At 40.5% G+C, this 12834-nt stretch overlaps 1 protein-coding gene across 2 annotated transcripts in view; it reads right to left on the minus strand.

Moving 5' to 3' along the window:
- The window catches only part of Armh3 (armadillo like helical domain containing 3), a 195752-nt gene that overhangs the window by 81685 nt on the left and 101233 nt on the right, over nt 1-12834 (minus strand). For both annotated transcript variants that reach the window (XM_075974238.1, XM_075974239.1), the window contains 2 exons: nt 8211-8293; nt 7261-7387 (listed from right to left, as the gene is read on the minus strand). In XM_075974238.1, the coding sequence (XP_075830353.1) occupies nt 7261-7387; nt 8211-8293 (210 nt within the window). The remainder of the gene's footprint in view (nt 1-7260; nt 7388-8210; nt 8294-12834) is intronic.

Below are 12834 nucleotides of genomic sequence, written 5' to 3' on the forward strand. Positions count from 1 at the left end.
TGTGGTACTTGAGAGTGGACCGCAATTGAAATGGAAATGCTTATTCAGGCAAGAGGCTAGACTTTTAGAACAGCAGGAAAAAGCAAAGGGAATTGACATTTCCCTAGATAAAATTCTAGGTGAAGGGCTCTTTTCCGACCCTCAGGAACAAGCTAATTTGGATGAAAACACACTATCCATGTGTACTACAGCAGCCTTAAGGGCTTGGGACAGGGTGCAAGAGCCAGGACAGAGAATGGAATCATTTGTCAGAGTTAAACAGGGTCAGAGAGAACACTTTAGTGACTTTTTACAAAGATTAACTAAGGCTGTACAAATAGGGATATCTGACCCAGAAGCAAGACGTATAATGATTGAGTCTTTGGCTTATGAAAATGCAAATGTGGAATGCAAAAGGATTTGGGGGCCTTTAAAGCTCAGATCAGCACCCTTGGAAGAATGGGTCTTGTATACACTGAATGTTGATACCTTTGATTATGGCACTGAAGCATGGGTAGAAGAAGCAATTTCCAATGGTAAAAGGAGATACCAGATTACCAAATGTTTTAATTGTGGCAAAATGGGTCATATGAAAAGAAATTGTAGACAACGGATTTTCAGAAATAATAATAATGCATCTTCTAGAAATAACAGAAATAGGACTCAGCCTTCAGGTTTATGTAGAAGATGTGGAAAAGGCAGACATTGGACGAATGAATGCGGGTCTACAAGAGATAGACAAGGCAACCTGATACAGTCGGGAAACGTGAAAGGGGGGCCTCACAAGCCCCCATGGCAAACATGGTTCAGTTATTTCCAGTTTCTGCAGAGAACATGCCTTGTCAGGACAATTAGGAAGCCCCATGCCTACTGTTACAAGCAATAATGATCAGAAAGATAAGTTACGTGTGTTTTGGCAAACTTCTATAAATGATCAAAGACCTAAACTGAGAATGTGTATAAATGGCATTTTTATTACTGGCCTGCTGGACAGAGGTGCTGATGTAAGTATCTTTTTTTTTTTTTTTTTTTTTTTGGATTTTTGAGACAGGGTTTCTCTGTAGCTTTGGTGCCAGTCCTGGGAGTAGCTCTTGTAGACCAGGCTGGCTTCGAACTCACAAAGATCCGCCTGCCTCTGCCTCCCAAATGCTGGGATTAAAGGCGTGCGCCACCACCGCCCGGCCCTGATGTAAGTATCATTACCCCAGAATCTTAGCATCCGTATTGGCCTCTTCAGAATGTAAATGTTCAGCTCCTGGGAATTGGAACCCTATCTCGAGTAAGGCAGAGCACGAGATGGGTTGAATGTATAAGGCCAGAGGGACAAATAGGAAAATTAAGGCCATATGTAGCCAATATTGCAATGAATTTATGGGGTCGTGACCTATTACAACAATGGAATACCCAAATTAACATTCCTGCTACTTCTAGAGCCTATATTTCTGAGAATAATATTAAAAGATATTACAAATGGAGAAAACTGGCCATTCAGGCTGTACAAGAACAAGCAATTGATGCCCCTTCAGAGATACCAACAGCCTTGCCTCTAAAATGGTTGACTGAGAAACCAATATGGACAAAGCAATGGCCTTTAGCTGAGGAAAAGTTACAGGCTTTAGAACAGCTGGTACAAGAACAATTAGATGCTGGACATATAGAAGAATCTACCAGCCCTTGGAATTCTCCTGTATTTGTGGTTAAGAAAAAATCAGGTAAATGGAGAATGGTGACAGATCTCAGGGCCATCAACAAGGTTATTCAACCTATGGGCCCTCTGCAATCTGGAATTCCTTTGCCCTCTTTATTACTAAAAGGATGGCCTCTCATAGTTATTGATTTAAAGGATTGTTTTCTCACTATACCTTTACAAAAAGAAGATAGAGAAAAATTTGCCTTCACAGTGCCTACTTATAACAATTCTCAACCTTCAAGGAGGTACCACTGGGCCATCCTCCCCCAGGGTATGTTAAATAGCCCCTCCTTGTGCCAATATTTTGTGAACCAACCATTGCAAATAATATGCAAGAAATTTCCCAAATCTATAGTATACTATTACATGGACGACATTTTGTTATCCGATTCAAACATGGATACGTTGAACAGACTGTTTGAAGAAATAAAGATACTTTTACCTAAATGGGGATTGCAAATTGCTCCTGAAAAGATTCAGAAGGGAGATTCTGTTAATTATTTAGGTTATAAAATAGGTTTACAAAAAATTAAGACACAAAAGGCACAAATTAGGAGAGATCGCCTACGGACTCTTAATTACTTTCAAAGACTGTTAGGAGACATTTCCAGTCTACGACCAGCTATTGGGATAACACCTGATCTAATAATTCATTTGAACAAAACCTTGGATGGTGATAAAGATTTAAATAGTCCCAGAGAATTAACAGCTGAAGCAGAAAAGGAACTGACAATGATTGAGGAGAAATTACAACAGGCACATGTGGACAGGGTGAATCCAGAGCTCGATGGTATTCTTGTCATACTACCATCAAAAATTTCTCCTACAGGAATTTTAATGCAGAGAGATGATATTATTATCTTGGAATAGATCTTTTTACCACATAAACCAAGTAAGAAACTGAAAACTTATGTGGAAAAAGTCTCTGAGTTAATTATAAAAGGCAAACTGAGACTTCGTCAACTAGCAGGCACAGACCCAGCAGAAATTATAGTGCCTTTCACTGCTGATGAACTAAAGAAATTATGGGAAGATAATGAACCACGGCAAAGAGCTTGTGCTAATTTTTTGGGAGACATTAATAACAACTATCCAAAAAGCAAGAGGCTTAACTTCAGAAAGAGAACTTCTTGGATTCTTCCTCGAATCGTCCGTGATGCTCCAATAACTGGAGCCTGTACATTCTATACTGATGCCAATAAATCAGGGAAGGCAGGTTACAAATCAGAAGACTTGGGTAAGGTGGAACAAAGTCCTTATGATTCTGTCCAGAAGGCAGAATTATATGCCATTCTTATGGTGCTAAGGGATTTTAAAGAACCTATTAGTATAGTTATTGATTCACAATACGCAGAAAAAGTTATTTTACATATTGAAACTGCTGAATTTATACCTGATGATACAGAACTAAGATCATTGTTTCTCCAGGTTCAAGATTTGATCAGGTACAGACTTTGCCCTATGTACATAACACACATCCGATCCCATACGGGGTCTGCCAGGTCCTCTAGCACAAGGTAATGCAGAAATTGATCAATTATTGATTGGTAGTGTGCTACAAGCCTCTGAATTTCATAAAAAAATCATGTTAATAGCAAAGGTTTGAAGAAAGAGTTTTCTATTACATGGCAACAAGCTAAGGAGATTGTAAAGAAATGCCCTACTTGCTCTTTCTATAACCAAACGCCACTGCCTGCAGGGGCTAATCCAAAGGGCACCCAAAGGAATGAAATCTGGCAGATGGAGGTGTTCCACTTTGCAGAATTTGGCAAATTAAAATATGTTCATCACACCATTGACACTTATTCAGGCTTTCAGTAGGCAACTGCTTTAAGTTCAGAAAAAGCCGATTCAGTAATCACTCATTTATTAGAAGTCATGGCTATCATGGGTATACCTACACAAATAAAGACGGATAATGGTTCTGCTTATGTCTCTAGGAAAATGAAACGGTTTTTTGATTATTACAATATCAAGCATGTAACAGGTATACCATACAATCCTACAGGTCAAGCAGTCATAGAAAGATCAAATCGAACTATAAAGGATATGTTGAACAAACAGAAAGGGGTGGAAAACACCCCAGAAATAGGTTACATAATGCTTTGTTAACCTTGAATTTTCTCAATGCTAATGAGAAGGGAACAACGACTGCAGAAAGACATTGGATAATGGAAAAGTCTACTGAACTAAATCAACCAGTTTATTTCAAGGATGTGCTGACCTCACAATGGAAGCCAAGAGATGTGCTGCGTAGGGGAAGGGGTTTTGCTCTTATCTCCACAGGTGAGGAAAAACTGTGGATATCGTCAAAATTAATAAAGGTTCGTTTGAAGAAGAGAAGCCACTTGGAAAAGATAAATAACAATTCATTCACAAGGATGGCGAGCATACTGATGGTAAGAAATACAGATAGGTTGGGGGCAGGGTTCTTTTCTTATCTCCACAGGAAAATACTCATCTTCAAAGAAATTAAGGGACCCTGAATATTTAATTACTGATGGATGGACACATTTTGTAAGTATTAATTTTTTTATATATATGTCTTATTAAACATTTCTTTATAAATATGTAGAGCTGGTTTTGAAGTTGGATTCTGGCTCAGTCCCTCTCCAATTCCAAGTCTGTTAGTAAGAGAAAAACCCAGAGTTTCTGGACTTTCTGTCTCATGTCAAGAGCCATGATATGGGACAGAAAGAAATATGAGTTTAGAAAACATCTTTGCTTTTCTTCGTATCTATCATATTTTTCATTGAATATATCTATCATGCCTTTCATTGAAAATATATATATATGTCTATATGATTAATGTTTAAGTTTTTCACAATGAACAATGAGTTTTTCCTGAAGTGACATTTGAAGTTTCCAGGAAGAAGATGTGGCCCCACAACAACAACTCTACCACGCCGGGCGGTGGTGGCGCACGCCTTTAATCCCAGCACTTGGGAGGCAGAGGCAGGAGGATCTCTGTGAGTTCGAGACCAGCCTGGTCTACAAGAGCTAGTTCCGGGACAGGCTCCAAAACCACAGAGAAACCCTGTCTCAAAAAACCAAAAAAAAAAAAAAAAACTCTACCTGGTTGATATGACGTCATGATACTGATAGCGCTACTACAAGACCTGTTTTGGGTACCAGCTGCACAAGACGATCCCAACTTGGTTAGCTGAAATGGTGCACATCTTGTACAACATTCTGGCCAGACCTGCACAAAATACTCAGAGACTATTTGCAATTTTAAAAGACATTGATCTTGAAATTTAACCATCATTTTACTTTCACAGGATCTCCCAGAAAGAACGTCGCCCCCATGACAGCTGGAAGTAATTCTAGAGGACGATGTCCCCTCTCCCAGTAAAGTTTGCCCCTGGGTTTAGGGACATCATTTAGGGGTTGGGAGGTTGGGGGAGGAATTTTATAAGCTCAGGGATCATTTTGGAAAAAAAAAAAGAGGGAATGATGGAATAATAGATTTATAACTGTGAGTTACTGTTTTTAGACAAATATATTGGTATCGATTCTTGTATATTGATACAAAGTTAAATTATATTGACTATTGTATGCATGTATGTTTCTGCCTCTGTTTAAAACATTTTTTATGTATTGACATATATTGTATTGATATATATAGTGTATATTTACCATATTGCAGTGTACATTTCTACCTCTGATTAAGATACTTATATAATGTTTGTGTATTGATATATATTTACCATATTCCAATATATATTTGTACAGTGTTTATATTTGGAGGTCATTATCCTCATTTGTTACACAGTTGTTTATTGTCTTAGTCTTTAAGTTAGATAGATATTGAGAATTATATAGATTAATAGTCATCTAAGTTTGTCATTTATAATTAGACTAATCAGGTTCTTTAGATATATAGAGATTATACTCAGTATAGATAGATAATCTTCAACCTCTTCAAAGAGCTGTAGAAAATGGCCTTTAATCTAACTCAGAGTTTCGTGATAGTGAGACACAATTGCTCCTGGCAACACCGCTCTATTCCCGAGAGAATGTTGAGCACCAAAGACACTCCACCTGGAGCCTTTCTTTTTGGCAGAACTGGCCTTTGGGCAAAGAAATGTCCATACCTCAACCACTGACAGAGATACAGAGCATGCATCAATGGATAAAACAGGACTGTCATATCCTGCCAAGACAGGGTAAGATAGTTTTGAAAAGTTCCTTGCCTTTAGTAATGGTATGTCAGTTATGTTAGGCCTTAGCCAAAGTTGGTTGACTCAACATTGCAAACGAGACTTTGGGTGATTGCCCAGGTAGTCAGTTGTCTCTGTCAATTGTTGCACATTTTGGATATATCTCATTTGTTAAGTAATATTTATTCCCTTCTCAGATCTTTGACGGAGTTGAAGATTATATAATTGTAGTTACTCTCTACATTATTTAGACTCCTTGAGATAGAATGTTTAGCAAAACTTTTGTTCTCAATATTGTTTGTTATATTTATTATTTGTTATTATTGTACATACTTGTATTTGGTTTAGTTCTGTCTTATTTAGACAAAAGGGGGAGATGTAGGGATAAGTCCCGCCCCTTAGGGGGCGTGTTCGCCTCGGGCTAATGTTTACCTATAAATCTGGTGAGCGTGCTTGCGGTGCTTGCTTCTTCTTTCCTGGTCTCCACAGGAACGGTGGTTCTGTAAGTCTATTTTGCCATTAAAGCTGTATATATTTTTACAATCTGTCTGCATTCATTTACGCCATTACAGATGCTATCTACCTCGTTTGTTGTTTTTATTGACTTTTGGAGACAGGGTTTCTCTGTATAACTCTGGCTGTCCTGAAACTCACTTTGCAGACCAGCCTCGAACTCACAGAGATCCACCTGCCTCTGCCTCCCAAGTGCTGGGATTAAAGGCGTAAGCCACCACCACCACCGGGCTGCTGCCTCATATTTTGAGAGAGGTTCTTTCACAGGCCTGAAGCTCACCAAGTAGGCCAGGCTAGACAGCCAATAAAGCCGTCTTTATTGGGATCTGCCCGTGTCCACCCTGACAGCATGTGTCAGCACGCACAGCTCAGTAAATGCGCACCAGGGTCAAACCTAGATCCACATGCTGTGAGACACATATCTGGCGGACTGGGGCAATTCCCAGTTCTTCACTCACTCTTTCTCCACCGTCTTACTGGAACGCACTGAATCCACAGCTTCTCTCTAGCATATGCACCCTTCCTCCTCTGTCTCTCCCTCCTACCCCCCACGCCTCTCCATATCAACGGACAGGGAGCTATATAGCTTTCCCCTGAGATGAAATCTGAGTCCCTAAAGGTAAAAGTCCCACACAGATTCTCCTGTTGCCTGAGAAGAGGACAGGGCTTTGTTTGTTTATTGTTTTTAAGACAAGGTATACTTTTATAGCTTTGGCTTTCCAAAAACTCACCATATAAACCAGGCTAGCCTCAAATTACATGGTAATGAGTGCTGGAGTTAAAGTCACATACTACCATGCCTGGCTGTGATGTGTTTATTTCTATACCATCCACCTAAAGAATCTTTTATAGCATTTTCTTGGTATGAACCAGACAGACAAGGTACAGGGAGAAGAAGAACGAGAAAATCCTTACCCATGGAGTAGAGGTTATCAAAGCTCTGGTGCATGCGAATAATTTCATAGTAAAGCTCATCGTAGCTGCTGGGTGTTGGCAGGAATGTGTCACCATATGTGATAAACATGTTAAACAGGTTCACAATCTGAAAAAGAACCAATAACCCATATACAGACATCAGTTTGTGAAGATCAGAAAAGCATTACTAGTGGTATGCTATAGCCATCTCTTAGTGGTTTGCAACAAAACAAGATTTTGGGGATTTTTTTATACTGACTGTAAAATCATTATTAAAAATTCACTTATATAAACTGATAAATTATATTAAATAAAAGCAATATCCAAAGCATTGTGTTTCTTACTTATTCTCTACCTTTATTCTTATCTATGCTTATAAAACTAATTTACATGCATGTGAAGGGAATATCACACAACAGGGTGCTATCGCACATCTTAGCCCTGCATGACTGCTGTCATGCTGAGAGCTGACAATTGGCATCGTTCTACATATCTTGGGTGTCGTTCTACAATTTGCAGATACAACAAATCAGCATATTCATCCCCCATGAAATACTGAACATTTACAAGCTGGGTAGACAATTAAATGGTTTGGTGGCCTCTTTCTCCCCTGAATTACCAGCCAGATGAGCATTTTTATGTACCCTTCAGAAGCCAAGCACAGCGATGATGGAACCACTTATCTGGCTGGGAAGCTACAAAGAGACTGCAGTGGTACATACAGTATAGTTTCTTGGTGGGATCAAGCTCAGTAATCATACACAGATGTAACCTCTATCCATGCCTCCCAGGCCAAATACATGCATAAAAGTGAGGACCATCAGGTTTAAGACTCTCATCCATAAAGAAACTACAGCTTAGATCCCAGACCTCAGTTCCTGTTACAAAGCAGTCCATTTCTGCCTTACTATATTAGCTTCAGAAAAACATGCATTTTTATTAAAACTCACCATAAGGGCCAATGTAAAAATGTTGTGTTTGGCCAAAAGTACAGTTTCATTTGACATAAGGAACTTCAGCAAGTTTATCAAGGCTTCAAAGAAAAAAAAACAGTAAGTTATTCAAATCATAATCAATATAATCAATAAAAGTAAGGGCCAGCAAGAAGACTCAGTGAGCAAAGGTACTTGCTACCAACTGTGATGACCTCATCAGTTCCAGGGTGCACACATAGGAGAGAACTGGAGCCCACATGCTGTCCCCTAACCTCCACATGTGTCCACATACACATACATACACACACACACACACACACACATAAATAAATAGATGTACTAAAAAAATTAAGTAAATAAAAGCAAACTAGGTCTATAGAAATCTATAGGTCTGAAGTAAGTCTCAGCAACCAAGGCCTTTTTAAAACTGTTAACATATGACAGTATGTGTGTGCAGGTGAACGTGTACGTGTGTGTGTGTGTGTGTGTGTGTGTGTGTGTGTGTGTGTGTGTGTAAAATAGGCTCTTAATAAAACACCACCATTTCACTGTGGTCGGGAACACTGGCACCTACTTTTCTCTAACAGCTGCCTTCTGGTGCCTATCACCCGATAGCTCTCACCCTCCCCCAATCACGAGCGTTGGTAATCACTACTCTTCATCAAGATCAGCATTTTCTAAACTTCCCCGTCTGAGAGAGAACACAGTATTTGTCTTTCTGTGTCTGGCGTATTTCACTGGCATACATCCTCCAATTCCACCCAATTTCCATCTGGCTACAAATGACAGGATTTGATTCTTTCTTGGGCTAAGTAATTTCCCACTCCTATATTCATACTATTTTTTGGTGGGAAGGAGGAACTGTTGTGGTTGGAATACTTGGTCCCCAGTTGCTGGACTGCTCAGGAAGGGTTAGGAGGTGTAGTGTTGTTGGAACAAGTGTGTCACTACAGGTAGGTTTGGGTTTGTTTTTGTTTTTCTTTTTTGTTTTTTTGGGGGGGGTTGTTTGTTTGTTTTTGTTTTTCTTTTTTGTTTTTTTTGGGGGGTTGTTTGTTTGTTTTTGTTTTGTTTTTTGTTTGTTTGTTTGTTTGGTTTTTTGAGATAGGGTTTCTCTGTAGCTTTGGAGCCTGTCCTAGAACTAGCTCTTGTAGACCAGGCTGGCCTCGACCTCACAGAGATCCTCCTGCCTCTGCCTCCCCTGCATCCCGAGTGCTGGGATTAAAGGCATGCACCACCACCGTCCAACTACAGGTAGGTTTTGAAGGTTTCAAAATACTTGCACCATTCCCAGAGTCTCCCTCTGTTTCCTGCTTCTGAATCAAGATATGAGCTCTCAGCTGTTCTTATTGGTATGCATTTGCTCAGCCATAATGGACTCTTAGGCTGGCTAGTTTTATCAACTTGATATTCACTAGAGTCATCTGAGAGAAGGGAACTTCAAGTGAGAAAATGCCCCCATAAGATTGGGCTACAGGCAAGTCTGTAGGGTATTTTCTTAATTAGTGACTGAGTGGGAGAGCCCAGCCCATTGTGGGAGGGGCCACCCCTGGGCTGTCGATCCTGGGTTCTATAAGAAAGCAGGCTGACTAAGCCATGATGAGCAAGTCAGTAAGCAGCACCCCTCCACGGCCTCTGCATCAGCTCCTGCTCTAGTCCTGCTTGCATTCCTGCCCTCAGGATTTTGATGATGAACTAACTGTATTGTGGAACTGTGAGTGAAATAAACCCTTTCTTCCCCAAGTTGTTTTGGTCATGGTGTTTCATCACAGCAATAATAACCCTGACTAAGACAACTCTACACTCTGAAACCATGACACCAATCAGAGGCTGTCTTGTATAAGTTGCCTTAGTCATGGTGTTTTGACACAGCAATAGAAAAGACAGACAGAATTTGGCCCACAGTCCATTTTGGCCTCAAATTCAGGATCCTCCTGCCTCTGTCCCTGAGTGCTAGGATTATAGACACATGCTACCATGCCTACTATACCATATAAATTTATATGTATGTATACACAAACACATACATGAGGGGAGGGCAGGCTGGCCTCCAACTCTCTACGTAGTTGAGAATGAAACTTGTATTCGGTAAGCCCGGGGCCACGAAAATCTAAGTATGTGTTCTACCACTAAGCTACAACTCCAGACCCTTACCCATTACTTTTTGTATTTTTTTTAATTGATTTTTATCCCTTGCCCCCCCCTTTTTTTTCTTTGAGGCAGGGTTTCTCTGTAGCTTTGGAGCCTGTCCTGGAACCAGCTCTTGTAGACCAGGCTGGCCTCGAACTCACAGAGATCTGCCTGCCTCTGCCTCCCGAGTGCTGGGATTAAAGGCATGTGCCACTGCGGCCTGGCCCCCTTGCCCATTTTTAACTACACTTCCACCCTCTTCTCCTATCCTCATGTAGCGTAGACCAACCTCAAACTTGGTGGGTTTTTTTGTTTTGTTTTGTGTTTTTTTGGTTTGTTTCTTCGTTTTTCTTTTTTGAGACAAGGTTTCTCTGTGTAGTTTTGGAGACTATCCTAGAAGTAGCTCTGTAGACCACGCTAGCCTCAAACTCACAGAGATCCATGCCTCTGCTTCCCCAGTTCTGAGATTAAAGGCCTCTACCATACCAAACTCAAAAAAGAAAAAAAATCTTTAAAACAAGAGTCTTTAATCTTTTTTCAGTTTGATAATTTCTCTCCCATTTTGTAGGTTGTTCATACTGCTTTTATTTTTCATATGTGTAGTCTAGTATAATCCTACTTGTCGTTTTTTGTTTTTATTGTATACACTCTTGGGGCCTTTTATCCAAGATCTTTTACTTATTTCCAATAGAGGAGATTGCACTAAGAGCCTTGTACCTAATAGATAAGTCTCTAGCACCCACCGAGCTACAACCATTTTTTTTATTTTTTTGTATGTTTGTGGGGGTATGTACATATGATGTATGTCCAGGTTTGTTCATGCCATGGCATGTGCATGGGGACAGAGGACAATCTTGGGTGTCTGTTTCTTCGTTGTTTTTATTTGTTTGTTTGTTTTTGTTTTTCGAGACAGGGTTTTGCTGTAGTTTTGGAGCCTGTCCTGGAACTAGTTATTGTAGACCAGGCTGGTCTCGAACTCACAGAGATCTGCCTGTCTCTGCCTCCTGAGTGCTGGGATTAAAGGCGTACGCCACCACCACCCTCTTGTTTCTTCATTGTCTGCCACTGCATAAAGCTTCAGGGAATTCTGCTGTCTCTGGCATAGCGGCTCACAGTAGCAATGTCGCAATGTAGACACTTGCCACCATGCTGGACTTTTATCTGGGCTCTAGGGATCCAGACTTAGTCTCACAAGCACTTTAGGAACTGAAACATATCCCCAGTTCTTTGTTTTCATTTGGAGACAGAGCCTCCTAAGTTGCCCAAATTGGCCTTAAACCTACGCTGTAGGATGCTTTGACTTGGCTTTTTGAATAGATAGCTTGTGCCACCAGGCCCAAGGTCTTTTTTTTATTTTGATTTATTTACTTTTGGTTTTTCAAGACAGGATTTCTCTGTGTAACAGCCCTAGCTGTCCTGGAACTTGTTCTTGTAGACGAGGTTGGCCTCTAACTTACAGAGACCCACCTGCCTCTGCCTCCCGAGTGCTGGGATTAAAGGCATGCACCACCACTGTTCAACTCCAAGATCTTTTAAAAGCTGATTAAAGTCTGTGCAATGTAGCTCGGTGCTGGACAGTTTGCCCAGCACAGACATGGCCCTGGTTCAACCTCTAGCACAGACAAAATGGTATATTTAAGACAAGAAGGCCAATGTGGAATCACATACCTGTAATCTTAGCACTTTGGTGGTAAAGACGTGAGTGTTAACGAATTCAAGGCCAGCTTCAGCTACACAGTAGATCAAGGCCAGCCTGGGCTAAAGACACCATGTCTTTTTAAAAAAGAAAAAAAAAAAAAAGCAAAGCACCACTCTTCCAGGTGCATGTCTGCTTATCTGCCCATGTAAGGTTTGAAAAAAGTCTACTTCTCTTTACCATTTCTTACAAGCAATTAAGCTCAGAAATGTGATTGCTCAACTGACATCCTAGTGTTCCAAATTTCCTCCCACGTGGTGATTTCCCCATCAAACTTTCGCAATTTACAAGTAAAAATAAGGTCCCCTTCCTCCTCAGACTGCTAGCATCTACTGTCAACAAGTTTCAGTATCATGTCTGTTTCAAATATCACTGCTAGAAGGGCCATGTATATATCTAAACGTCCCCAGATGTGGCAGATACACTGCATAACCCACAGCTGCACAACTACGCTTTGGAAAGACAGCTCATGAAAAGACAGTTAAAAGTTCCTCCAGGTGTGGTGGCACACACTTGTAATCCCAGCTACTTTGGAGGCTAGGACCCTTTAGATACAGGGTCTCTCTAAGTTGCAGGCTGATCCAAAGTCTAGGCCTACAAAGGCAACTTAGTAAGACCTTGTATCTAAAGGGTTGGCCTTGGCGGGCATAGGCAGGAGGACCATTGTGAATCTTAGGCCACCAGAATTATATAATAAGTTACAGGCCAGCACAGGTTATTGAATGAGACCTTTTCTAAGTTAAAAAAAATCAACTCCCCAGCAATGAAACATGTCCTAGCTCAATCATAGAGCACTTACCTAGTGTGCATGAACCT

The sequence above is a fragment of the Microtus pennsylvanicus genome, chromosome 5 (assembly GCF_037038515.1).
Source record: "Microtus pennsylvanicus isolate mMicPen1 chromosome 5, mMicPen1.hap1, whole genome shotgun sequence".
Taxonomy (NCBI): Eukaryota; Metazoa; Chordata; class Mammalia; order Rodentia; family Cricetidae; genus Microtus; species Microtus pennsylvanicus.